Here is a 24,607-nt window from a genome sequence, read left to right on the forward strand (position 1 = left end):
AGGTGGCGGGATACTGGAGAGGTCGGCGAGGGAGGAGGAGCTACTGGTGGGCTCAAACTCAAGGGCTGCTGGGAATGTGAGTCTTTGCCTCACCGAGAGCTTGAGAAAACGAAAGGCTTCACGTGTTTCCAGCGTGCAGTATGTTGCGTTAGCGAATGTGGTACTTTCTCTTCCTTTTCTCGCGCTCCTTTAAAAGAAAAAGGCGGGGGACAGTTTGGCTTATTTTCGGATCGGCTCCTTTTGCTGGCTGTGTAAATGGAACCGCTCAATTTTTAGTCTGCTTTCTCGAGAAACTCGAACTTTTATCAGTGAGAATACAAAAGTCTTTCCAATGTGAAACACCAGTGTGAAATAAGCAAAAGAGAAACAAAAACCAGCCTCCTTCGAGCCGGAATCGAACCAGCGACCTAAGGATTCCTGTGCGAAATTCTGCCTCTACAGTCCTCCGCTCTACCAGCTGAGCTATCGAAGGGACTTGGTAGGAGTACGTTAATGCCCGGGATACAGACGTGCGTTGGAAGTAGTGACGCTGAGGATGAAGTTTTAAGAGGAGGTTATAGATGCAACTGTATTTTCAACCCAAATTCTGTGGTTGCTAAAAAGATATTTACTGACGAGAATAACGTATCTCTGTAAAACTTCTAGCCTAGTCCAACATATGCTGACCTGTCACTGAAGTCAACGAGAATTGTTTTCCAGTGAGCGTAGAAACTGAGGACCATAAATCTAGGCGTGTACTGCGAAGTAAATTCCCCTCGCTTTAGCTCAACCTTTCCGCGCTGAAGATTGGTGGCCAAGTAAAGCAGCCGCAGATAAAGCAGTCGATTTGGCTGTTTATTTCGGAACTGGGGGGGCATAATCCCCAGATCCACAACTTATATTTTAAAAAAGCCCATTTCTGCTTTTCATTGTTATGTAGGAACGAATGAATAGGGCTAACAATAATTGACATACAGTACCTACCACCTAAAGAAGGAAACTTTTTTTTGGCCCGTCGAAAAATATTGCTGTCTTCTAAAACAAATATCTAGAAATTCAGTTATCGTCTAGTTGTGATTAAGCAGCTGTAAAATCTATTTTTCTGAGTTTTTAACCATTTTTTAAAAAATTAACTGCCTATACATGTAGGTAAAATATATAATTTTATACACATTGCAAAAAACAGAGTGATGGTTGAGAGTGAGTTGTGTGCACGCCGCAAGTAATCCAAGATTGTTACACCAATTTGGAGGGAGGGGGTAATGGACATGAGAGCTCTATGTAGGCCACGGTACTCCACTGGTATTTTTCTTTTTTAAGGAAATGTGCCACTGAAGTACAGTAAAGCTATGAGCTTTCCTTACTCTTAGGAGAAGAGTAAGGAAAACACATAGAAATTAATCTCATATCTACTCAGAAATTAATGTTGTAAAGAACTCTATTGTGAAGTGGCTTTATATAGTTGATATAAATATTTATTACTAATATATTTATTATATTAAATATGAATTTATATTTTGCCTTTGCTTCCAGAATAGCGAGCAATTAGCAGTTTTCATTTGCTTTTTGATAGACCAAGAGATCTAATTTGTTAGCCCCTAAAGACACTAGTGACCTTCCATGCCTGAAACTAGACTTCAAAGCTAAATTAAGCATTTTAATATTGCAGTATAATACCACTGACAAATCCATTATTGTTCACTAAAAGCATCTGATATATACAGATAAAACTGACAACGTAGTGCATCTTCCTCCAAATAATATGTATATGTTGAACAAGGGAATATCCATTATAAGTATGTATTTTTATTTCTTTGGGCTCAGGATGGGATACTAAAAAAAAGCAAACAAGTCCCAGAAAAGTATTATTTATCAAAACAAACAAAAAACCCTCCACCCTGAATTTCTACTAAGACATTTACAATGGTAGATAGCCCAATTTATCCCCTTACCTCAAGAACCTACAATTTATCTTGCATACATAGGATGGACTCCATACATTATTATTATTGAAGGTAATTAAATTTAAGACCAGCCAAGTATGGGTGGAGACAATCTAGAAGTCCTTTAGATATATTTCTCCATGTTCAAAGAGGAAAAGCAGGGTACACATCTAGATGAGCAAATCCTCAGGCCCATTTTTAATCACACATCAATCCAGTCCTCTGAAAAATTATTCTAATCTACCTTACATGTATCTCTGTACTCTCCAATCTAAGATACAGTATATGAATTTAAAATAATACCTGTGATTGTATCAGTCAACCCCTCCCCCAGCCAACCAATCTCCAAATTAAAAAGTCCCAGAGATTCCCCTAAATAGCTGGCATTCTAAGACATAGAAACAGCTGAAACGTCTACTTAGGTGTAAAGCCCTGATGGAAATGCAATTCTGTGTAACAGAGGGATGCCACTGGTGCATTATTACTCCCATCCAGCTATACATAGCAATTAGTCTTGATGAAAGGCATGGAAAGTTGGCCTATAAACATCACTTCAGTAATGGTAACTTGATACAAAGACTAGGAAAAATTTGTTTGGCTTAGGTTTTTAATATTGCAAAGAAAATTCAAAATACTGTACAGTAAATGTAATATAATACACTGTTATAATACACTATTATTACATTACAAATTAAAAAAAAACAAATTAGTACAGCAATCACAAATAAAATTCAAATGTGCTGAATGGCCAGCATTGTGAACATGGTATCATTACTACTCTAGTTTAATTCAATATGTAAAGCACTTGCCATTTTAAAAGATATCCTAAATATATACAATGCTAATGCTTACTATACATTTTTTAGAAATCCAATTATTTCCAAAAGTGCACTCGTTTTCTGACAATAATCCTCAACAAAATAAAATCTAAAAATATCAGTTACTATTCAATCTTTTGCTACAATCACAGGGGCAAAGCAGAAATTCTGACTTGAAGAATTTTAAATGTAGCACCTTAAAATTTGAAAGACTATGAGATATTAATAAAAATTATTGAAAACATCCATATATGAATACATAAATCCCCCTACCAGGCTACTGATGAAGTCCTAACAACCAGCATATCAAAATTATCTAAAAGAAAAACCAGTATAGAGACCTTAAGTGTATTTGTATGCTGGGCTGAATATGGATATGGTGGAACAATCAACTCTTGCTGGACTACTATACCATAATTAAATTCTTTTCTGATGAAAAAACAGCCACTTTGATCTTCAAAAAGCTACATTTTCCATATAGCAGTATTAGAATAAAGGTAGAGCAGTGTTCTCCTGTGTTATTTACTAAAGCAGTGAATAGAAAGCATAACTCAGGAAATCCTATATCCTGTTTCCTATAACATACTGTTATTTTCAACCAACTGACTAGAATTTTTAAAGTTGCAGAAGAAAAATAGAACATAAGGAATATTTTGTATTATTCTTTTTTTAAATCAGAATCTTTGTTACTTTATTATTATTTTTGTCTTGTAAATAATAAGGTACAAACGTTCAAAAGTTGAAGGAGTAAGACATTGTCCAGCACACAGGATGCTTGTTTGTTTTTTTAAACTGCAACAAGGTCTTAAGTTTTCAAGAAATACAGAAATGTAATAAGGGCATGTAATGTACCATAAAATACTTTTACATCTAAATTAAACTTTCAAAATGCCTTAATACCAGCAATTTCTAAAATGCATTTTATTTTTATTTGCATTTTTTCCTCTGGTAACACAGAGGCTATTCTCTCCTTAGTAAACCAGTACACCAAATACTGCCAAGCTTCTGTTGTACTAATATTTATATTATTATATACAGAGAAAATTGCTTTACTATTCAGTAACAAATTTGTTTAACCTGAATGGAACAGCAGTCTGACTTGATAAAATCATGATCTTCCAGCTACCAAACTGGATACCCTTCCCTTCAAGAAAACTGTAATACAGATATAGCTATGCTACTTATTTCTTAAGGAAATTCAATTCAGACATCATTACTACTTCTTTTGCCAGATCCAACATTTTTCTCCATTAATTATCTTTGTATTTGATTAAATCATGAAACAGGCAATACTACAGCAAGTTATATGGGCTTAAGCTTACTGAAATTCAGCAAGTTAGCTCTAACAAGATGCCATTACAGTCAATGGTCTTGAGCATATATTTGTGCACTTCAGTCTCATTAACTTTCATAGGGATCAGCCTACACATTGTGTGCACAGTTGTAATATTAAACATTCAAATGTAATGTTTACCAAGCAGTTAAAGATACAGCAGAAAAATTCATATAGTTCCTAAGTCTTTAATATTTTAATTTTAAAAACTCGGTGTTTTAAAAATTTGTTCACATGTCACATAAAGGAAAAGATACAAAAGTGAAGAATGTATTCTCTGCCTAGAAAAAAAAATTAAGAGCATTCCTCAAAGAAAAGTTTCTACAGAAAGAAAGTATACTTAACTCTTAGTCAAAAACCACCAGATTAAAATTAAAAAGCCACCTGTGCCTCTCCACTTCACAACTCATCCTATTTATACATGAATTTTCAGTAAGTGATACTGATCATATTTTTTATACTTTAGAATCATTATTCTATTTCTTCATTACCAAAAAAGTCACCAAACTGTCAAGCTATTTTATCAACATTATACATTCAAATCAATTCAAAATTGCCGTTGTTTTTACCCAGAGTCCTAGAAATGTAAGCTCTGTGGAAATGCTAACATTGCCAAAATGTATTTTCTTCACAGCATCTCTAGCACCGTAATTCCAAGCATTGTATGACAGAAGCCAGCAGATTTTTTTAAAGATACCCAGTGTAGACATCCTGTTGCTCAGAAAAAGCACTGCTGCTTTCTTGTTTATCACATCAGCCATCTTATACTCTATTACAAGCTAGTTTTGAAATTCATTATGGGTTTAGCCGGTGTCAGAAATACTTCTCACCCCTATGATTCCCTTATGAATGCACAACTGGTTTCTTTGTGTCATGGCCACTTGGTTGTGTGTTTGCTAGCAGTTTGCAGTAGTTTTCTGTACTTAGCAGGCATCTTATTCTGTATGGCATGGATTGATTCTAAAACTGCATATTGACATATTTTACTTCTTAATCAAAGTAAAGAGCAAAAAGAACAAAATCATATTTTTAAAATTACTCATTCATGAAAATGTGGTTTGAAGGCTTTATATATAAGTAGTGCAATAGAAGATAAAATCTGGACTCCAAGAAAATGACAAAAATGGTGTGTGAATGGGTAAGATATTCAAATGAACTGAGGCAATTGTACCTCTAAGTTAATTTCTGACATAACAAAATAAGCTTTCCCTTATTTGGGATATTTAATCATAGCATTCCTTAGTAATTTTGTGTGATTGTAACTGCAAAATGTTTTAACGTATTTTAAGAGTACAAGTATTTATATTACAAACTTATTTATAGACCAGAAAAAACTCAAATGTGCCCAAGCACTGGATTCAGTAACTATGAACTTAAGATTTATTTCCCATATTTTTCTACATTGTCTTTCACCCTTTCAAGTTTATTTTTATCAGATGTAGTAATAATGCACATAAATAGAAATATGCGAAGAGGCAAAAAGTGCAACATTAGTATCAAGATAAACATTCTGCTTTTACTGGAGCAAACACAGTGTCTGTTTCTTAAAAATTAGCACTTGGAGATCTGGTGAATATGCTGCTTAAAAGGGGATAAAGTTTAATTAAAGTGGTGTTTTAAAGGAAGAGCATTATGTCCTATGTCTAAGGAATTTAAAAGGAGTTTTAATAGTTCACTGAAAAACCTCTGAGGAGGGTTCTGTTGATTAATCCAACATAGGAAGCATTAATAGGCAGCACAGATAATCAACACCAACTTGTAAAATCTTCCCGAATCAAACCAAATTCTTATTATTCTGATCTTAAAATACTTGCACTTTATTGTCTTTGCCATGTAAAAACATACTGTAGCACTTTACCAACTCAAAACAAAACATGCTATCACTTGCCAACAAAGCAAGGAATGTTAGCTCAGACTCTACCAGCTTTTTTATATACTATCTTCCGTATCTTCCTTTACAATTTTAAAGACCTATCAGTAAATGTACTTGAGTATTTTGAGTTATCTAACAAATATAAATTTGATTTCAAATGTCAAGTATAAGGGAATGTTGTTTAATGATATATGGACCAGTATCTGACAAAACGCAGTGCACTGTCAGGTTTTATTTTCATGTATCAAACTGAAAAAAAAAGCTTAATGATTTCACAGGGGCTAGAGGATTAAGACTTTAATGGAATTAAAATTACAAAAAAAAAAAAGATAACCCACAGCTACAGCAGATATTTTTTCTCAGTGCATGTTCTAATAACTAATGTACAGGTAACTGAGAGCTAACCTGGGCAGCAGAATGTCGTATTAAAAGCTACTGTCTATTACACACTTGCTATCATGCAATGAGTAAGATATAATCTTTGAAACATACAAGATTCATTGACTAAATTCATGTGGCCCAGCCAACAAACTACATTTGCACAGTAATCTCCTGTATTAATATCAGCTGTTAAACTTTTCATGAATGATCCATTGGCTCAGTTGTATTAGTGATTTCTGCATCTTGGCTATCCATCTCTTCAGGCTCTTCAACAGAATTTCCTTTTTGGGCTTTTGATCTTGTAGAGAATGGTGCTCCCACTGCATTTGACATGTTACTATCCGTTGTTTCTGTATTCAGTTGTCCACTCCCACTTGATAAAGTAAATGATTCAGTTAAACTCATCTGAGGGCTCTTTGTTTTAACTGATGAACTTGTTGCCTCCAATTTCCTTTGAGAGAAATCATTTGTTGCCAGTTGCTCTGTAGTTTGATCTCGCAGGTGTCTGTCCATTGAGGCTTGAATTGAAGAAACCATTTCCTGCAATTTTTTCCGCTGTGCCTCAATTAAATTAGGATCAAGCTGTCTACTATCTCTCATTGTTCCTACTCCAGGAGCTATCCGTATAAGTTCACTACTTCCAGAATCACCTGTGTACATAGAAGGGTCCAATTTAGCAGAATTGGTAGTAAAATCTGTACCTGTGTTTTGCTTTCTTCCAAGTGGAGCTTCTCTAACTTTTGGATGAAGCTGCTGGCTACTGGCTCCAGTGCCTAGAGAATGGCCTTTTCCTTGAAATGCAGTTACATTGTGGAGTTGCTCCGATTTCTTTTTAACTACTCCACCACTACCTAATTTTAGGAGTCCATGTGAAGGACTTGCTTCCCTGCTTCTTGAAGAAGCCTCTGCTCGTACTTGATTTAGTGCCTCCTTAACCAAGTCTTCAACATCAGAACCTACTGGGAAATGTCCAGCAGCATCCACACAAAGTTCCAATCTATCTTCTGTTGCATTGTATACAAAGGTCTTGCCAGGCAAGTGTGGAAAACTACAGTGTTTACCATCAGCCAGACCTGGAGGAGTAATAAAAAAGCATATTTATGACTTTTTAACAATGCTTATAAAATCATTAAAAAAATATAAAGTATTATTTATATACCCCAAGTACATTCAACAAAATATAAAACAAAAAACAACAGAAGACCAGCTAAATAAGATCCAATGCCCTAGTCAAACATTTCACAATGCCCTGGATGCTTTTGGGAAGCCCACAAGCAGAGCATGAAGGTTTAGTACTCATTGACTTTAAACCTGAAGGTTTTATATATGTGTGATAAAGAGTATGTAAAAGTATATGATTTAGTTAAATTCATGGCTGTAATTTTCAAATAAGAAGTTCATTTTCAAATAAGCTGTTACTTGTTCAATAAACCTAGGTCATAACAGTGACTGCCTACTGAAGTTAATCTGGCATAAATATTTTAACAGCATTAAAATGTTGCAGGTCTGGTTGATTTAAATCAGATGTTGTACAACTAAATATTCTCTACCACAACTTTTTTGACTGGGGAGCACATTTAGAATTATTAGAGTTGGTTGGGGGCAACTCAGAAATAGTTATAACAACTAAAAATCTTGACTATATTATAAAATTCCAGTTATAAAATAAGCAGCCTGTATCTTCAGATGTGATGCCGTTATAATTTGAAGGTGCAAAATACTTTAAATTCATTTTTTTAAAAATACAGTGTATTATAAATGAACTGCCTTTTCTTTCCACTGCTATTCAGTGCAATGGGAGAGTATGAATTTTGGCAACTCTCAAAAATGTTCCAGATAGCCTCCAAACTTCCAGAGCAGATTTTAGCATAGCACAAAGGCAGACAACACAGAGCCCACTAGACTTTTTTGGACAACTCTCATCAGTCCCAACACCCTAGCTAGTAATAAGTATTATGAGAATTCTAGTATGACAAAACCGCAGGTAACCAGTTGCCTGTTTATAACATATGAGAAGGGGGGTCACTATTCACTTTTATCTGTGGAGGGAAATTAATAAATTCTGTCCATTAAATTAAGATGATTATCAGAATAAAAACATCTAAAAGGATTCCTTATTCATCTCTTTCTGAGCAGAGAAAAGATAGTCAGAAGGCAGTAAGGAGGAAGGTATCAGGGAAATCCAACCTTAGTACCAAATTCAGTTCCCTGTTCCTCTCTTATAGTGTTTGTGGACAAATATATTTATGGGACAGGATCCAATATGGCTAAGGAAAGCAGCCAATATTATCTTGCATCTTATGCCGTCTTGCACATTATATGGTACTCTGGAGACATATAATGTCTCCCTCACCCTTAGCAATAGCAGAAGTGCCAGGATGATGAAACCTGTTACCAAACAAGATCAGCACATCCAGTCTTCAGATTCTTAAGTTTTACAATATAATTGCCTTCTATTTTAATTCTATCACAATGTCCTTTTCAGTTCTTGATTTGAGTTCATTTTTCAGATTTTGGTTCTAGATCAAAAACTTCAGCATACAAATAATTAGACATATCAGTCTAGGGTAGTTAGCACCCAAGTGGTGAAAATATAAAGTGCAGTACAGTAGAAAAGATATATTAACATTAAATTAGAAATTATACCCATTGTTTTCTTCATTATATTGTAGAATACACCACCCTGCTGGAACAAATAAGGAAGCCCCTTTGCATAAGACCAAACATCTTCTCCTGTGAATACAAAGAAAAATTAATTCAAGAAACAGAGTACAGGTAGCTTTTTCAGTTCTACCATGTTTTCCAAAAGTAAGGACGATGTGCTTTCTTAATTCTTTATAAAGAAATAACACTGAAAATTATGTCTTACACTGTATTGTTTTAATTGTATCTGCAAGTTGCCTTGGAAAACACTGCAAGAAAGGAAGGTATAAATATTTCAAATAAATGCATGATACAGCTGTGTATACAAGGACCCACTTCTGAATGACTTGATTTGACTAGGCACATGCCCTCTGGAATGAGGCTCCCTCTGAGATCCAGATAGCCCCCACACTGTTGTTATTCAGAAGAGCTGTGAAACATAGTTCTTCACCCAGGCCTTTGGCAAGGGAGAGGCAGACGCCTCACTTAATTCCATCTTTGTCCTGCTTGCCTTTTTTAGTCTTTTGATTTTATTGTAATTTTATTTAACTGTTGTGAGCTGCCCAAAGTAGCTGGGAGTCAGGCAACATACACGTTTAATAAATTATTATTATTATTAGAGTTATGGACATTAGCAGGAAAAAAATGAATAACAATTCTAATGCTACCTTTTCATGACCAGGAGTTACTATTGTATATATGTTTGCATGCATGCAAAGCATATGATGTCCCATCACTTTACCACAGATATATGCAAAATACATTTATTCAGGAATGGAAGTTTTTAGAAAACTTCAGGATGTTTTGTTCTGTCTCTGGACTGTGCTCTTCTGGGAGAAATTCAGCCATTTTTGGAAGTAAATTCTTGAACCAGAAGCATATTGTCCGAAATGTCAAAAATGCCTATCTAGTAAACATCAGGCTAATTCTAGCCTAGGGAATTTACTTACAGAACCCGCCAAACCTCACCCAGAGTGACATAGTCCAACTGAATTTCATTGTGGTTTAGAGAGAGGACAGAACATTCTGATGTTCAGCAGAACACTCCATTCTCAAATCAGTGAATTTTGCACATCCCAACACTCTATATACACACTAGGACTGCAAGTATAGTGACACTTCTTGAAGGGTCATGGCTGCTCTATCCTACTGATAGTTCAGCGCAGCTATTTCAGGAGCCTTCCTAGGTCATCCAGGCATGCCTGGGAGGCACTTGTGACCAGACTAGCAATTCCAGCAGAAGTGTCTTTTGTACATTAACAGATTATCTGGGAAAGCCCTTGAAGTGATTATGTGGCATTTTGAGGATGTGGCTGCCTCAAAACTTTGAAGATCAACAGCACATAGCTCATCTTGTCTGAGCTCAGAGCCATGCTAGGTTGGTCCTGATTTAGTATCTGCATGCAAATCTACCAGGGAATACTAGAGCTGTAGGTTAGATGCAAGAAACATCCCAGAAGAAGAGAATGGCAAATCATTTCTATATTGTTTCCAAGAAAACTGCATGCACATGTCCCTAAAGTCATCAGGAGTCAAAATCAACTTGAAGAGACATTACATTTAATACATCCATACTGTCACAATGAAGGCCATTTTAATAATATCCTAACTCATTTCTCCTACTTTCACCACTGTTTTATATCTTAAAACTCACCACATACAGGGCTAAACAATAAGAACATTTTTCTGCCATTGTAAAAAATTTCAAGAAAAAATCATTGCACAGGAATAAGCATTTGTGATCTATCATAGGTAAGTAAGAGTATTAGCATCTTCTAACAGCGTTTTAAAAGTGAGTTCCTGTAAAACCAACCCATATCTTTGCTTCCAAATTATTACCATCCTACACACCTGAAGGTCTATGGCTGTAGCAAAAAAATCCCATCTTTCTCTTGTTGGATTCTATATTTAAAACTGCCTTCAAAATAGCACAGTAAGCTAAGACTATTCACAGGAAACAAAGCTACACCAGTTGAAAAATGTCTCAGGCAATTCAACTAACAAGCTTTATTAAAAGGCATAAGCTTTTACAGCTCATGAAAGCTTATGCCTTTTAATAAAACTTGTTAGTTGGGAAAGGTGCTACCAGACTCCTGATTTTTTGCCACCATAGACTAACACAGCTCTCATCCTACAATGTCAGGAAATTCAAAAATTCATCAGATTGTATAAACATCTGGATATGAACCACTTTAATACCATATTTACTTGAAAGGAATATGATTCTGAGTTTAAAACAATCCTCCCACCCCTCCAAAAATATTAAAACAGAAATTATTTTCCTGTCTCCAATTATATTCAGACTCAAACTTAAGATGACCTTTTATATTCCTTTCAGGTACATATGGGCCTCTTTCACTTTTGCAAGAGAGGCTAGTTATGATTAATCCAGGAAATAACCCATGATAAAAGGGTCACAGTAATCCCTTCCATTACTAGGCTATTCCCAATCCAATCTGGAGTGCAAGCAAGGTCAAGGACATGACCTGCCACTTCCATGGCATGATGATATACCACTTTAAAAAATCATTGCCAAGCCTTCCACCAAGTCTTAAAACTCGTGTTTAAGCAACTTACAGCATCTTGTACGCAATTAGTTAACACAATACAGTTCAGAAATAATGAGGGAAAAAGTGTAAGTGTGCCTGTACTTTTTTCAGATTTAAGAATCTCTCTTGCCTGTTTCTTAGTTGTCCGCATACAAGGAGGCATATAGTTTCTGCTTTTGAACAATTTCCTGTTTTGTCCAAACTCTGATAATAAATTAGCATTACTCGAAACTAGTTAACTAAACAGTGGCTTGGTAACATGATTTATTTTAATCCTTATTATAATCCAAAATTTAGACATAACTGTTAACTGTTGTTAGTTTGAGTGAAGAATAGTAATTTCTAAAGTCTTATTCATAAACAAAGGATGGAGACAGTATACAAAACTGAAACTGATACAAGGTCTGTACTTACACTATGATTTGTGATGTTTGAATCAGACCACTCCAAAATATACGTATAATTCAATATACAGATGTGTTGGAGCCAGCATGGATAATTATTATTAAGGTTCCCAATTCTGACAGTAGTAATCCAGGTTGGAAAAAGTCTATCATAGTACACTTATCTTTGTTTAGTCACAGGCATACACCCCACACACACATATATTAGATACACACCTATTTATCTTCCCTCCCCCCATTTTTTCTGTCATATATCAAAGCATTACATCTCATAAGTTAACCCAGTTTTATTTCAGACTTTTTCTGTTATTCTGTTTTTCTAAGTATCCACTTAGAGACATTAGGACAAACAAGAAACTACAACGTTGCCTCTTTTCAACTTACATTCAAGAGGAATTTAAAAAATTGAATGTTTATTGAAAACATGGTTTCATTTGAGAGAATAAAATTGTTTTTCCCTTATGCAAGTCATACTATTAAGCTTTCAATTCCTAAGTTTACACAACAAAGCTTTGCTTTTTTTAAAAAAGTAATTTGCGTTGTTTTATTCATATTGCCTGGACTGGAAAGTCCATTTCAAATTAAATAACACAAATGATGTCACAAGGGGGTGGTAAAAGGAAGTACATTTCCGTAGGCTTTTCCAGAAAAGCTGAGGCCATTCTAGCATTATCCAAAGGATTTTTTAATTGCAGCAAAACAATGCTTAAGACACATATAATAACCAGATGGAAGTCAAACAATACTTTCTGTGTCATACATTCTGCAAGCCAGTAACAAGGGCTGCAAAACATTAATTTAATCTGTAATACCACCAATCAATTTAGTTGAAAAGGTTTCAAAATAAATAATTCTTACTAGATTTGGCCAAATAACAGATAGTTATTTGTTGTATTAAGCACTATACTTAATTAATACATCGACTTTATGAATATAAAGCAATTTCAGAATTAAATGCATATTTTAAGAACCCCAACACCTGATGGAAATGAATTCCCTATGAAAAAGAAGTATAAACAACAGATATGCCCCATGTTGCATATTAAATAAAATGTTATACTCTATATAATAAACTGAGATAAAGTTTGTGCTGAATACATCAAAAGGTATTTCAAAACCTCACATTTATGAGCATTATAGTATCAGTGCTTTATAAACAGTTTTCAAGAACAAGTGAGATAAAATAGGCTTTCTGTCCCTAAATTTGCAATTAATACTTTTTCCAAGTTTCATTAAGGCACAGCCCTATACTTCTCTAGGCAGAACTATTTCACTGAGCTCAAGCAATACAGGATTGCAGCATTACTTAATATTAAAATGCTTCTAACCTACAGTGAAAGACAGAAGACAAGTGGTTTTATTATTACTAAAGAATTTGTAGGAGCTAACAAGTACTTAACTTGGTACTCTACAGTTCCAACTGTATAGATATTTTTATACTTCAGAGATTAGTGTTGCCTTACCCATAAATGTTGCCAGAAGACACAGAGAGTACATTTCCTTGTCTATTTGCTCTTGGAGTTCCTTGGAAGAAATTCTGCTAGTAACAGCAACATCATCATGCTTCGTGGCATGAGCTGAGTGCACTGAACCAGCCTGGCTACTGTCTTCCTTCCCTTTAAGGATCTCTATAGTTATTCTGTCTCCATGCAGCAGAGGAACAGGTTCATTTTCTTGCCCTTCTTTGGGTGGCAGAAGCTCCTTGGGAGGAAAGCCAAAGCGAATACATTGCAAATGTGGAGGAATATTAAATTCCCTAGCTATGCTTTCCTGCAATTCTAGAAATGTTGTGGTGGATTTCAGAGTGAGCATGGCCTGTCGCCCATCATTTGTTGTTATGCGAATTTTCTTTTCTTTTGTAGATATTGGAGAATAAGGAGTCTTGGTGGGAGTAGCAGGGGCAGAGGATGACCCATCAGGAACAGTACCAGGAGACACAGTTCTAGCTGGCCCTTTTTGTACTTGCTTCCATTTTTCAGTTTTTCGTTTTTGCATTATAGGTGCCAGTTCTGCAATGTTCTGTTGAATAGTTCTTTCAGTTTTACTCATATTCAGTTCTTCTTTATGTAGCGTTTTTGTTTTCTGCCCAGTAAGAATAATTTTGGTTGGAAGCTGAGATGCCAAATCTTGTCCTTGTTGCATATCATCAGCTCTTCGGGCATGAGCACTATCGATGTTTACAGGAGTATAATCATCAGGGTTCTTTTTGGCTGTTTGATGCAGAATTGTATTGACAACTTTCTGGACAAGAATCTCACTACCAAATTCTCCAGGAAAGTGCTTAGTAACAAGCTTCATTGCGACGTCATATACATTGCTGTTCAGAGACGGATCGCTTTCATACTGGAACCAATACACAGTCTCTCTCACCACTCTCCCACCCCACTCTAAAGTAATAGGGAAAGCTTCAGGAAGATTGTCATATTCTTTACCTTCCCAATAATGTTTGAATCCACAACCACATTTGCCACCTGTTGATCTAGTATTAGTTCTGTCCCCATCCAAATATACAACAGAGCCGTCACTTCTCACACGACGCACCAGCGCGCCATGACACCAGTTACAGGCAGTCAAACTACTCAAACTGTAGTCTGGTACTAGTACATCCTTTACAGGATTATAGGAGCATACCAAACTATTCAGGGGAAAGCTGTAATTTTTATCAGGTCTTAACTGGCCATGGGTACTTTTTGCAAGATTATACAGCTTCCCCCCTGGAGCTAGCCACTCTGGAGGAACATGAAGTTCTGAAAGAGCACAACAAATGAGACACTTGTGAAGTCGGTTGTCCATAACTGCCTTTTTAGCAGCTGCTGTGACGTCTTCAGGCTGAACTCCTATCACACCAGTCCGCCGATAGAAGTACTGATGTACATCAGCTACTAAACTGGGATGAATGCCATGCTTATCCATAAAAACTTCCTCCATGGCTGCAACTAGCCTCATCAAGTATTTGTCATGCAAACTTCTGTCTCCTCCAATCACACAGCTACCGTCGTCTTCCAATTTGATATACTTTTTAATAAGGTCTTGAGGCACTCCCCAAGCTTTAGGAAGTAATTTCATAGGCAATTTAGGCAAAGCAGCACCTTTTATTCCAACCAGAGGAATATAATGATTACGCCCAGAACTACTCCAGGCAATACAAATTGGTTTGTTCAACATGCCATCTTTCCCCATGCATTTTTCTTCTGGTATCAATCCAGGAAGAAACGTGGCAGAATAGTCCCCTGAACTACGCATTCCACTCAAGGAATCCAAGAGAATGATGGGCCGATGTAAGACATTGGCCAGTCCAAAGATGTGGATGTTTCTAAGGCCCATTGGTACACCCTCAGGGGGAATAAATAAGGGGTCACATTCATTTATTATGTCTTCCCATTCTGCGGCATCAATAAAGTCATGAAAAAGGGCTTTATAGCGGCTGAGATTCTCCATAAAGTGCTTCTTGAGGTTCTCCCGCAAAGCATGCCAGAAGAGCTCCCTACCCACCAGTGCTCGGGAAATTGCATGGACTAAGCAATGGCCATCACCATCCACATGGACTGGGATGAGGCACTCCTGGCTATTATTGGCCTTCTTAATATCCTCCAAGGTATCCTGCAAGTACAGGAGACTGCCAGAGCGATCTTTGCCATATCCTACAGTGTCAACATGCTCAGGCTCAATAAGAAAGGCACGGTCCCCAAGAAGAGCACAGTCAAAAACATCTCCTTGGTTCATCTCAGTTAGCAGCTTAGCTTTGCCCGTCTGTTTATCCATGCCATAGCGGGCTAGGATGGGTGATAGCAGCTTGCAGTGGTAATTTGACAGGCCCATGACTTTCACCAGCTCCGTGTTCTTCCTGGGGGGGCCCGCCCCACTCACGCCTAGCAGTGCGTTCCGCAGCAAATTGTGCAGCACCAAGTCCGGATCCGTCACCTCCTCCACCCCCAGCAGCTGCCGCTGTTCATGACGCTGCCCGCAGTCCGTGCACTCGATGCTCCCGCTGCTTAGAGGCCCGTGCGCCGGGAAAAACAGGCGCGCCTGACACTTGGGGTCAGGACAAGTGCCCGAGAAGATCCGCCGGTCCTTCTTCTTCGGGACCAGCGTTGCCACCGGCTGCTGCTCCTGCTGAGGCGGCTGAGACATCGCTCCGCACCTCCTCCTCCTCCTTTGCCTGCCTGCGGCCGGTCTCTTTTTTCACTTCCTTCGGTACGCGCCCCCTTACACCTTCATCCCCACTTTTCCACCAGGACTGACAGAGCCTGACAAAACTCGCCCTCTTCCTATTACTCGGCACGAACCCAGCAACGAACACGTAAACCTCCGGTACTACCGCTTACTGCCTCTTCACTACCGTGGCCGTTACCCACGACGTAACGGCCTTTCCCCTCCCTCCTTCCATGCAGACGGCGCAAGCGCAACTGGCTAAGGCAGATTGGAATTGTAGTTTTCTTTTCCAAGGAAACCGAGCGGCTTGGTATCGAATGGGGGTAGTTAGAAACTACCACTACCGGCATGCAACACCGTACAGGAAAAACTCGAGAGAGGGGAAAGATACTGTTTTGAACAAGGATGACTGGGAAATGTAGTGTTTCTATTCCAAAAGCCATTGGAGCTTCTATGCGAACGGAAACTAAGATGAATATGTTTCCTAGAATGCTTTGCTGCTGTCTCGTGATTTTTTTTCGTTAGTCATAATTTGGTGTGAAAAGTTGTCTAGCTAGTGCGAAAACAACTTTCTTCGTCAGCCGATAAACACGTGAATTGTACCTGAAAAAACTGGGTGAACTGGCTCGCCAATGCAAGGATGATTGTGTTACCACTCAAGAACTGTTTTGTGAATTCAGTCGTCACTATTAAGGCGAAGATGATTTCTGTACTACTCTCTCTCTATTTATTTTCAGTATTTGCAGTTCCCATCAGAAATATACACTATATACAGGTACTCAGGAGGCAGTTGATGAAATAGATGATAGTCGATCAAAGCATAAGCAATAATATATTAATCCTGAGAATGCTACAGAATTATTAGAGTACACAGTTTTGCGTATAGCATTTTGCATCTGATTATTTGTTAGGCAGATACAGGAAATCAGCTTCATAAAAATTGAAATCTACTGGAACACCTGTTCTGTAGCAATAGTAGACCCCCACTCATACACCCCCTTTCTATTTTATGCTTAACCTCTAGAATTGTGTTCTGCAATTAGTGGTTCTTGTCAAGAATGAGTAAAGTAAAGTAAACTTATGTGTGGTTGCACACACAATGTACAATTAAACTGTGCCTGTGAACAAGAAATCACTGTATCTATGCTATAAATAAAAATAAGTATGTGAAAGAAAGTTTCTACCCTTTAGGTTCAACAGGAAAGGAATGAGCAGTCAAGAAATACATCTTATACTAGCACTGCAGGGTAGCTACGAAGGCCTTAGAAAAGACATTTTCATGCCATGGTCTCATCTACAAAGAGCAGAATCATGCAGGCAATGACTTTCTCTCTGACACTCTGTGCAAGTGAAAGTTAGACTTTGAAGAAGCAGGATAGGAAAAGTATTGACAATTCTGAACTTTGGTGTTCGAGGAGACTCCTGAGAAAATTACAAATAGCCAAGAAAAACATGGATTATAAAATAGATCAAAGTTCTCACTCAAGACATAAATGACCAGGTGCAAATTATAATATTTTAGATGCATTATTAGCTCGCTCTCCCTATAAAGTTGGGAAAGATGGAAGGATAGAGAAGAAAAGGAGAACCAGAAGCTAGGTGGATAGACTTGATTATAGTAGTGATAGGTGTACCAGTGGAAGATCTGAAGGACCAGGTTGGGAATAGATTGTCCTGGAGAAAATCTTATGTTGCAAGAGTTGACACCAGCAAGATGGTACACATTTGGTTAATTAATATATGTACTTATAAATTTTATATTCAATTAAGATTATTCCTTGTAATCAAAGATTGCAACCATAATACTTTCAGCAGTGTTGATCATCAAAACTTATTCATCTCTGTTCAGTTCAAAATTCTCAGCAAGCTTTGAAACTCTACACTTCGATGTAATTTGTTAAAACTGAGTGCCAGACAACAAGCCATCATTTTTTTCTTAATCTCACGCTTGCTTTGTTTGCAGACCTTACTAAGCCAAAATGTTTTTTGTTTTAAAAGCTGCCATTGGTGTCTGTGTTATGGGAACTCTCATGGTGAATACATTAGGTTAGGAATGGGCAATTTTTTCAGCCAGACAAACATGTGTGGAAATAGAAATAGATTGACAGGATATATTTTATAAAGTATTAACTCCAAAGAAAAAGCCAGTATCATGCATTATGAAGGAAGATTTTTTTTTCAAATTAATTTTAAAAGGGACATCATGAAATGGCTTTCAGAAATATTTCAGATAGGGTTGTTTTTTGCTTTTTCAATTATGTTGTTCCATATACTTGACAAATCATAATGTTTTGCAACCACACATTGATTTATTGTTAGATGTAGAATCTGCATTAAAATGTTGCAGTTGAGATAGCTCCAGTTCAAGATTCCAGAGGCTCAGTTTATGCCTTTTCCAGTTTCAGTATTTCCCCACCCCAATCCCTCTGCAACACCCAGCAATTTAGAGCTACTCTATGTATGCTATCCATTTTAATGTTTTGTTTTTTAGTTTCTTCTTCCTAAAGATTTTTGTACTTCTGCAAACTTTGTGTTAGTTCTTCAAACCCTGTTGATTCATCCCTCTTACTGTGTGTGGATGGTACCGTTTTATTAATTAAAGACTGCACTTCCCATCTGGTGTCCTCCACTAGCTGTCTGGGAATTATGGAAGTTCAACAGATTTGGAAGCATCACATTGGAGAAAGCTAAGCTCAGTACACTACTGGTAGTGTTACTTGTGGTGTTAGCCCTAGGGACTCCTTCTGCTTGCTCCTTTTATAGGAAGCTCATGAATGCAAAGTGACTGCAAAAACATTTGTTTCCTTCACTTACAGGAAGCAGTTGGTCTGTTATGAGGAATTTGAATTTTTCACAAATGAGTCCAACCCTCACTGTCATGGCAATGTGGCCACTTCCTTTGGCAGTGTCTAGTACAGTATGTCGGGAAATAATATACAGATATTTCTTTCTGGGATAGCAGAGATACAGTTCTAGATAACAGAAGGATTAGACTAAAGCTTCTATAAAACAGTTATAATCCACTTGCCATAGTTTACCCACTAGGCACTTGATGGCTTTAAGCAATTCATTCTTTCTTAGCTTCATTTTTCTCCTTATTCACAACATCAGAATAATCATGTCCATCAACCTTATCAAGGCTATTTTAAACACAAATAATTTACAATTAATTCTGAGCATAGTGGTAATAAGAATAACAGCCACAACATGTATCAATGCAGGCTACTTTAATAGAAATAACTACAAACATTAATACAGTATATGCACGTAAGGTATATTATTATATTCTAAACTCTTAGAGGGAAATTAAATGTACCAATCAGCGGTCTGAAGTCATCTTCAAACTGATAATACAAATCCCTGTTTTAGGTTCCTTTGTGGATACATTCAGTGATCTCAGGAAATAAGGATTCTACTACCTCTGAATGACATTGCTTGTTTTTGTCCAGATTACTTCTTTTCCTTACTTTCCCAACCCCCACTTTGCTGTTTTATGCAATTTAATCAAGAGAAATAGCTGGCAGTTGCTGTTACCAGGACAGGACAGGGCCAAGAATTCCATTAGGAAATTATGAAGAGGATGGCTAAATCTTTCCCCCCCAAAGAACATAAGTAAAAGGAAGTGTTCTTGAATGTGCAGCTAAAGACCAAGCTTCCAGATAGTAGTTTCTCACTCTTGTGTCAAGTGTCCAGCAAGAAATTCAGAGAAAAGGGAGTAGTTTGAAGAAAGAAAAATGCCTCCCTAAGGGAAGCTAGTGCTCAAGCATTTTACAACCTGCAACTGTGCTATGACAGAAGCAGTATTACCTTTGCAACTTAGTTTGGAAAGAAAATCACCATAGGTTCACTCTGACTTGTATCTGGTGACACCGTATCAGTGGAACCCAGAGTCAGGAAAGAGTATAAAATTAAAGCTGTTAGAGTTGTAAATTCCTTGTTTGATTCTTAGTATGGGCAGAACTACAGAAAACAACTGGTAAGTTGTTAAAGAAGACACTGCACAGATATTCCAGACATTGGGAATATCATTTTACCTATGCAAATATATCTCAGGAGAGCATATATCAATAGAGGTGTTTGACACAATATTTTAAATTTTGGAAAAGATTATACAATCTCAGGTTACCTGACAAACAAGAGATATGAATAATTAGGTAAATATTAAGTTACAAAGAATACCAAAAGGAGAACTTTTGCTGAAGCAACTTCTGCTAAGGCAGACCTGCCAAACAAATTCTTTACAAGCCTTGTTACAGCCTTGGCTTCCAGGGCAAGGCAATTGCCATGCTGTAATAGGGCACATAGGCTTGCATCTACAAGGTCTTCCTCCTCCTAGAGGCATTCAGTCCAAGTTTTCAGAGTACCTTTGGGAAACCTCATTGTGTTTCCAATGCGGCCCTTCTCTTGAGGCAGGATCACTTGTCAGCTTTCATTGACATCCCACCCTGAGGGCCTAGCTCCCTTGGTTCCACCAGATGACTTCCACTCAAGTTGGAAGGAGACTTGGAGATGAAACTAAACAACTGTGGTCTGTCTTCATTAGCTTTGGAATCCTTGGGTTTCCCCATAATGAAAGAGGTTTCAACCGCTGTTTCAACAACAAATAATGGAAATTGATTTGTAGAGAGATAATGCTAAAAGACTGTTGCTTTGAAAAGAGAAATTCAGCTTTTTGCCCCAGCTAAATATCTTTACGTTCTTGATACTGAAAAATACTATAAGGTTTTTAGCACAGTTCAGTGCTCTGTCTGCAGCCCTAATGGAAGGAACATAATAACTTACTCCTTTCGCAGAAAGGTTTTGCCCTTGTCATTCAGAAGCAGTTGAAACTGTGTGTTGTGTGCTGTTATATTGTCAGTCTGTTGCTTTCCAATTCAAGGTAAGTTTGCTGTAGATCAGGTAAGTTTTACATCTCAATTTTCTTCACAGATTTTAATTATTACAGTATTTTTACAGTTGCCAAATTCTGCTTTGTAGCCTGTGTTACTAGCAAACAAATGATGAAACCTGGACATTTATCTATCTATCTATTTATTTATTTTGCAACATGTCTGTGATTGCTGTTGATTGTTATAAGGTTGCATAAATGTTTTCAGTTTATTTACTATCTGATACAAATTGATTTTAAGCTGGGATAATACATTTCTTTAAGTTATTTTGCTTTCTGGTCATGGATTGCAATAAATGATCTGAACTGATCCAATGTGATAAGGGTCCTATACTCTGACATAAAACACATTGATTTTTAGCTTTTACCCCATATTGACTGCCAGATTGGCACTTCACAATTAAATAAATGGCTGAGAAATACAGTGATTGAGATTCACACATACTAAACTATTATTTGCTTAATCATAGTTTATTGAACTACAGCTGATTTCACAAAACATGTTAAGCTACCAACATGAGTTAGCAATCTAGTCTACTATTATGCATTCTTTTACCAAATTAATCTACAAAGTACTAAGCTAAAATGTAGCTTGTAGCTCATATCCTGTTGTTATCCCAGACATGATTCAGCATATTGTGTGAACAATTAGCAGTGTAAGTTCAGTAAACTATCAAGAAATATACCATGGGTTACCAATCCAAACGGTGCTATAGCCATGAAATCAGTCCAAATTTGGTAGATTGGGACTTAATATAAAGAAGGATTAAGAAGGAGAATCAGCATTTATACATATACAGAATACTTCCCAGGGTTCCTAGATCCAAACTACTTGGTGATGAATGGACTGTAATATACAAGATTATGCTGTTACTATCTAACATACCTCAAAACAGCCAGCATATAAACAGCCAGTAAACCCCACTCTCACTCTCACTGATGATGTTATCTTGCTTGGTAATGAAACATCTACAAGAAAACAACCAAGCTCAGAGAACACCAAGAATTCAACAGTACCTCCAAACTTTTAATTGTTTTATCTGTATAGAAGAGACCATATTGAGAGGGTTAGGAGGAAAGCTAGCACAGAGTGAAGAGGTGTTACTTTAAAATCACTTCCCCGTTTTTCAGCTTATTAACTGAGGTCATCTTCAGAAGCTCTCCTCTGGGTGTCACTATGACTAAGAAATGAGTTTTACAGTGACACAGCTGCCTTAGGCAGCTCATTTTGGATGGCATGAAACCATTATGTCTTAATTATTATTGTATCTTGCAGGAATAATTAAGGGAGAGGAGCTTCTGAAATGTTCTGCTTCAGATGCCAAAGCACCTAAACTAGGCTTAGATACTATCCACCTTGACTTAGGGAGAGAGTCCATCTCATAGTGGAAATTTTCTTTGGTCAGCCCTGCTGAGTACAGTAGATGGGAATGGGGAGAAGAGAGATGTCTTGTTGTAGAGATATCCTGTTTATGGGACTTTCTACCCAAGAAGAGGCTTGCCTGGGTGTCTGGACACTGGCCCTTGAGAAAGAACAAATGAAAGAAGCTAGATGCCTTTGGCTTATGGATCCTGAGACATTTAGTAAGAGTACTATCAGTCAGTCCTAGACAAAATGCTCCATGAATGATCAGCAAGCAAAACTCATACTGTATTTTGGATGTGTGATGCCAGCAGATGATGGACTAGAAAAAATAAGCTGGCAAGGTTGAGGGAAGTAAGAGGGAGAGACAATGGTTAAGGTGGATAGTACGGATCAGAGATGAATGTATTGTCTTTGGGGGAGCTGCTAGCTATTATTAAAGCCAGGTCAAAATGGTGAGCATTTGCCAACAGGAGTTGATCCCAACTCAATGGTAGCAAAACAAATGAATGGGTGCCTTTATTTATTGCTTCCAATTTTGTTTTAAAATGGTGTCTGGGTAATTTACGTTGTCAGGTCTTTTACTGGTGCTGCTTAATGCAAGTTGCCTTAAAATATATGTAAATGGGCTAGGTATTTATAAATAAAAATAGAAAATGTGAGACAGCAAATTCTTAACATATTGCCACTTCTTATTTCTGCTGGGGCTATTGCGCCTTTTACAGTCAATGCTTATACTGTATGAAGCTACGACGGGTGACGGACTTAATGCATTTCCGCCTCTTGGTCAGTCCGACGGTGTCTACTAAAACACACACGCCCAACTTCCCAAGCTCTGAACCTGAGCTAGTTCGCAGCAGCTTCCGTTTTTGCCAAGAGCAGAAATACTTGGGCGTCGCAGGTGTCCGCCAGGGGGCGAGAGGTCCCGCCGAGTTCGTGTCAAAGTCACATGAATCTAACGTTGGAACGCGTCCTCGAGTGACCCTGGCGAGGCTCTTGTACTGGGAGAAACCTCATGGCGCCGCTGGTTGTTGTTCCCGCAGCACCCGCAGGAGGAGTCGCCGCCGCCGCCAGGCCCGGTGCAAGGAAAGGTTGGTGCGTGGGGCAGAATGTTGCTGGGCTTTTGACCCGCGCTGACCAGCAGCCGCGCTGAGCGAAAGCCTTGGGCGAGGGAGCGGCCGCTGGTCGGAATCGCCCCCCAAAGGGTGGAGAAAGCTGGCTCCACCCTGCACAGGCACAGGGCTAGGGAGCGATTGGGCGCGTCGCTTCCACAGCCAACTAACGGACGGCGCCCCGGGTTACGGCGGCTATCTGGCGAGCGCGGGGGGGAAGGAAGGAGACTCGCTGCCTGGAGCCGGGACGGCTCATCTAGCCGAGGAGCGGCGAGACTCGCGCCGGGCGGTTTGTACCTGGGGCGCGCGCTTTCCCGGTTACCGCGTCTGTAGAGAAACTGCCTCAAGCGGCCAGTCGCGCGCAGCAAAGAGTCGGAAGAAGGAAGCGAGAGCGATGTCAGCTTGAAAGCGCCACAAGTCTCTTGTGGTAAGCAAGTGTGCTTTGGGCTGGGAAAGAGGGAAGAACTTTGGTCGCGACTGAGTTACGTGGAAGGTCTCGACCCCATTGCATTTGCTTTTGAGGAAGCCGGCAAGGAATCCTGGAAGCCGCTGGCCAGGACTGAGCATTTAATTTTCTGCTGCGTCTGAGGATTTAATTGCTCAAAGTTTCCCGCACGCAGTTAAGGTAATTCTGTTGGTTGAGAGCATCTTTCCTAGAAGAGAGAGCGCCCTGTGTAAATGCTGAGTAATTTTTTCACTGCTAAACAGGTCTCAGTCGTTAGTGATGCAAGTTGATTGATTCTTTACTGAACCTAGAAACCCACTTAGGGTGTATATTCAACTCTACCTCTCCTGAGTGTGTGTGTTGGTTATCCCTCCTTTTCTTTCAGCTGGTGCTCTGTATATAAGGTAGTGGGCTATTTCTAAAAAATTGCTACAGAAATGGATTTTGAAAAGTTGCCAAGCTAAGGAAAAAAAGAGAAGATGTGTGATAACAAGTCTGACAGATTTTAACTGTGCTACCTGTAGCCCTAGGAAATATTTTTGTGTATGTCCAGTAGATATTGCATTAACATAAAGAAATTTAGATTTAGGTAAGAAAATTTTATTTTTTTGGGCTAATAAGGAACATGCAATACAAAAAGGTGCATTGAAAAGCAATTTATAAATGTATTTCCACATTTATGCTCTTAGAGTAGTTGCCAGATATAAATTATACTTGAGTGAAA

The 24,607-nt window shown here is 38.0% G+C and overlaps 2 protein-coding genes and 1 non-coding gene across 3 annotated transcripts in view; 1 reads left to right on the plus strand and 2 right to left on the minus strand.

The window, feature by feature from the left end:
- Nucleotides 1–379: 379 nt before the first annotated feature.
- TRNAY-GUA (transfer RNA tyrosine (anticodon GUA)) lies at nucleotides 380–472 on the minus strand. Its single transcript has 2 exons — nucleotides 436–472; nucleotides 380–415 (listed from the first exon to the last, which is right to left on the minus strand). It is a non-coding gene; the product is annotated as a tRNA-Tyr (tRNA).
- Nucleotides 473–3,339: 2,867 nt separating this feature from the next.
- On the minus strand, nucleotides 3,340–16,312 carry VCPIP1 (valosin containing protein interacting protein 1). Its single transcript, XM_063299351.1, has 3 exons — nucleotides 13,387–16,312; nucleotides 8,974–9,060; nucleotides 3,340–7,400 (listed from the first exon to the last, which is right to left on the minus strand). Exons 1-3 carry the CDS (start codon nucleotides 16,052–16,054, stop codon nucleotides 6,526–6,528), a joined length of 3,630 nt encoding a protein of 1,209 aa, XP_063155421.1. The 5' UTR covers nucleotides 16,055–16,312; the 3' UTR covers nucleotides 3,340–6,525.
- A 7,021-nt stretch (nucleotides 16,313–23,333) lies between these two features.
- Nucleotides 23,334–24,607, plus strand: part of SGK3 (serum/glucocorticoid regulated kinase family member 3) — a 52,483-nt gene continuing 51,209 nt past the window's right edge. The window contains exon 1 of the mRNA XM_063299352.1: nucleotides 23,334–23,417. The gene's annotated coding sequence lies outside the window, so the exon portion shown is untranslated. The remainder of the gene's footprint in view (nucleotides 23,418–24,607) is intronic.

The sequence above is a fragment of the Candoia aspera genome, chromosome 3, assembly GCF_035149785.1.
Source record: "Candoia aspera isolate rCanAsp1 chromosome 3, rCanAsp1.hap2, whole genome shotgun sequence".
Lineage (NCBI taxonomy): Eukaryota > Metazoa > Chordata > Lepidosauria > Squamata > Boidae > Candoia > Candoia aspera.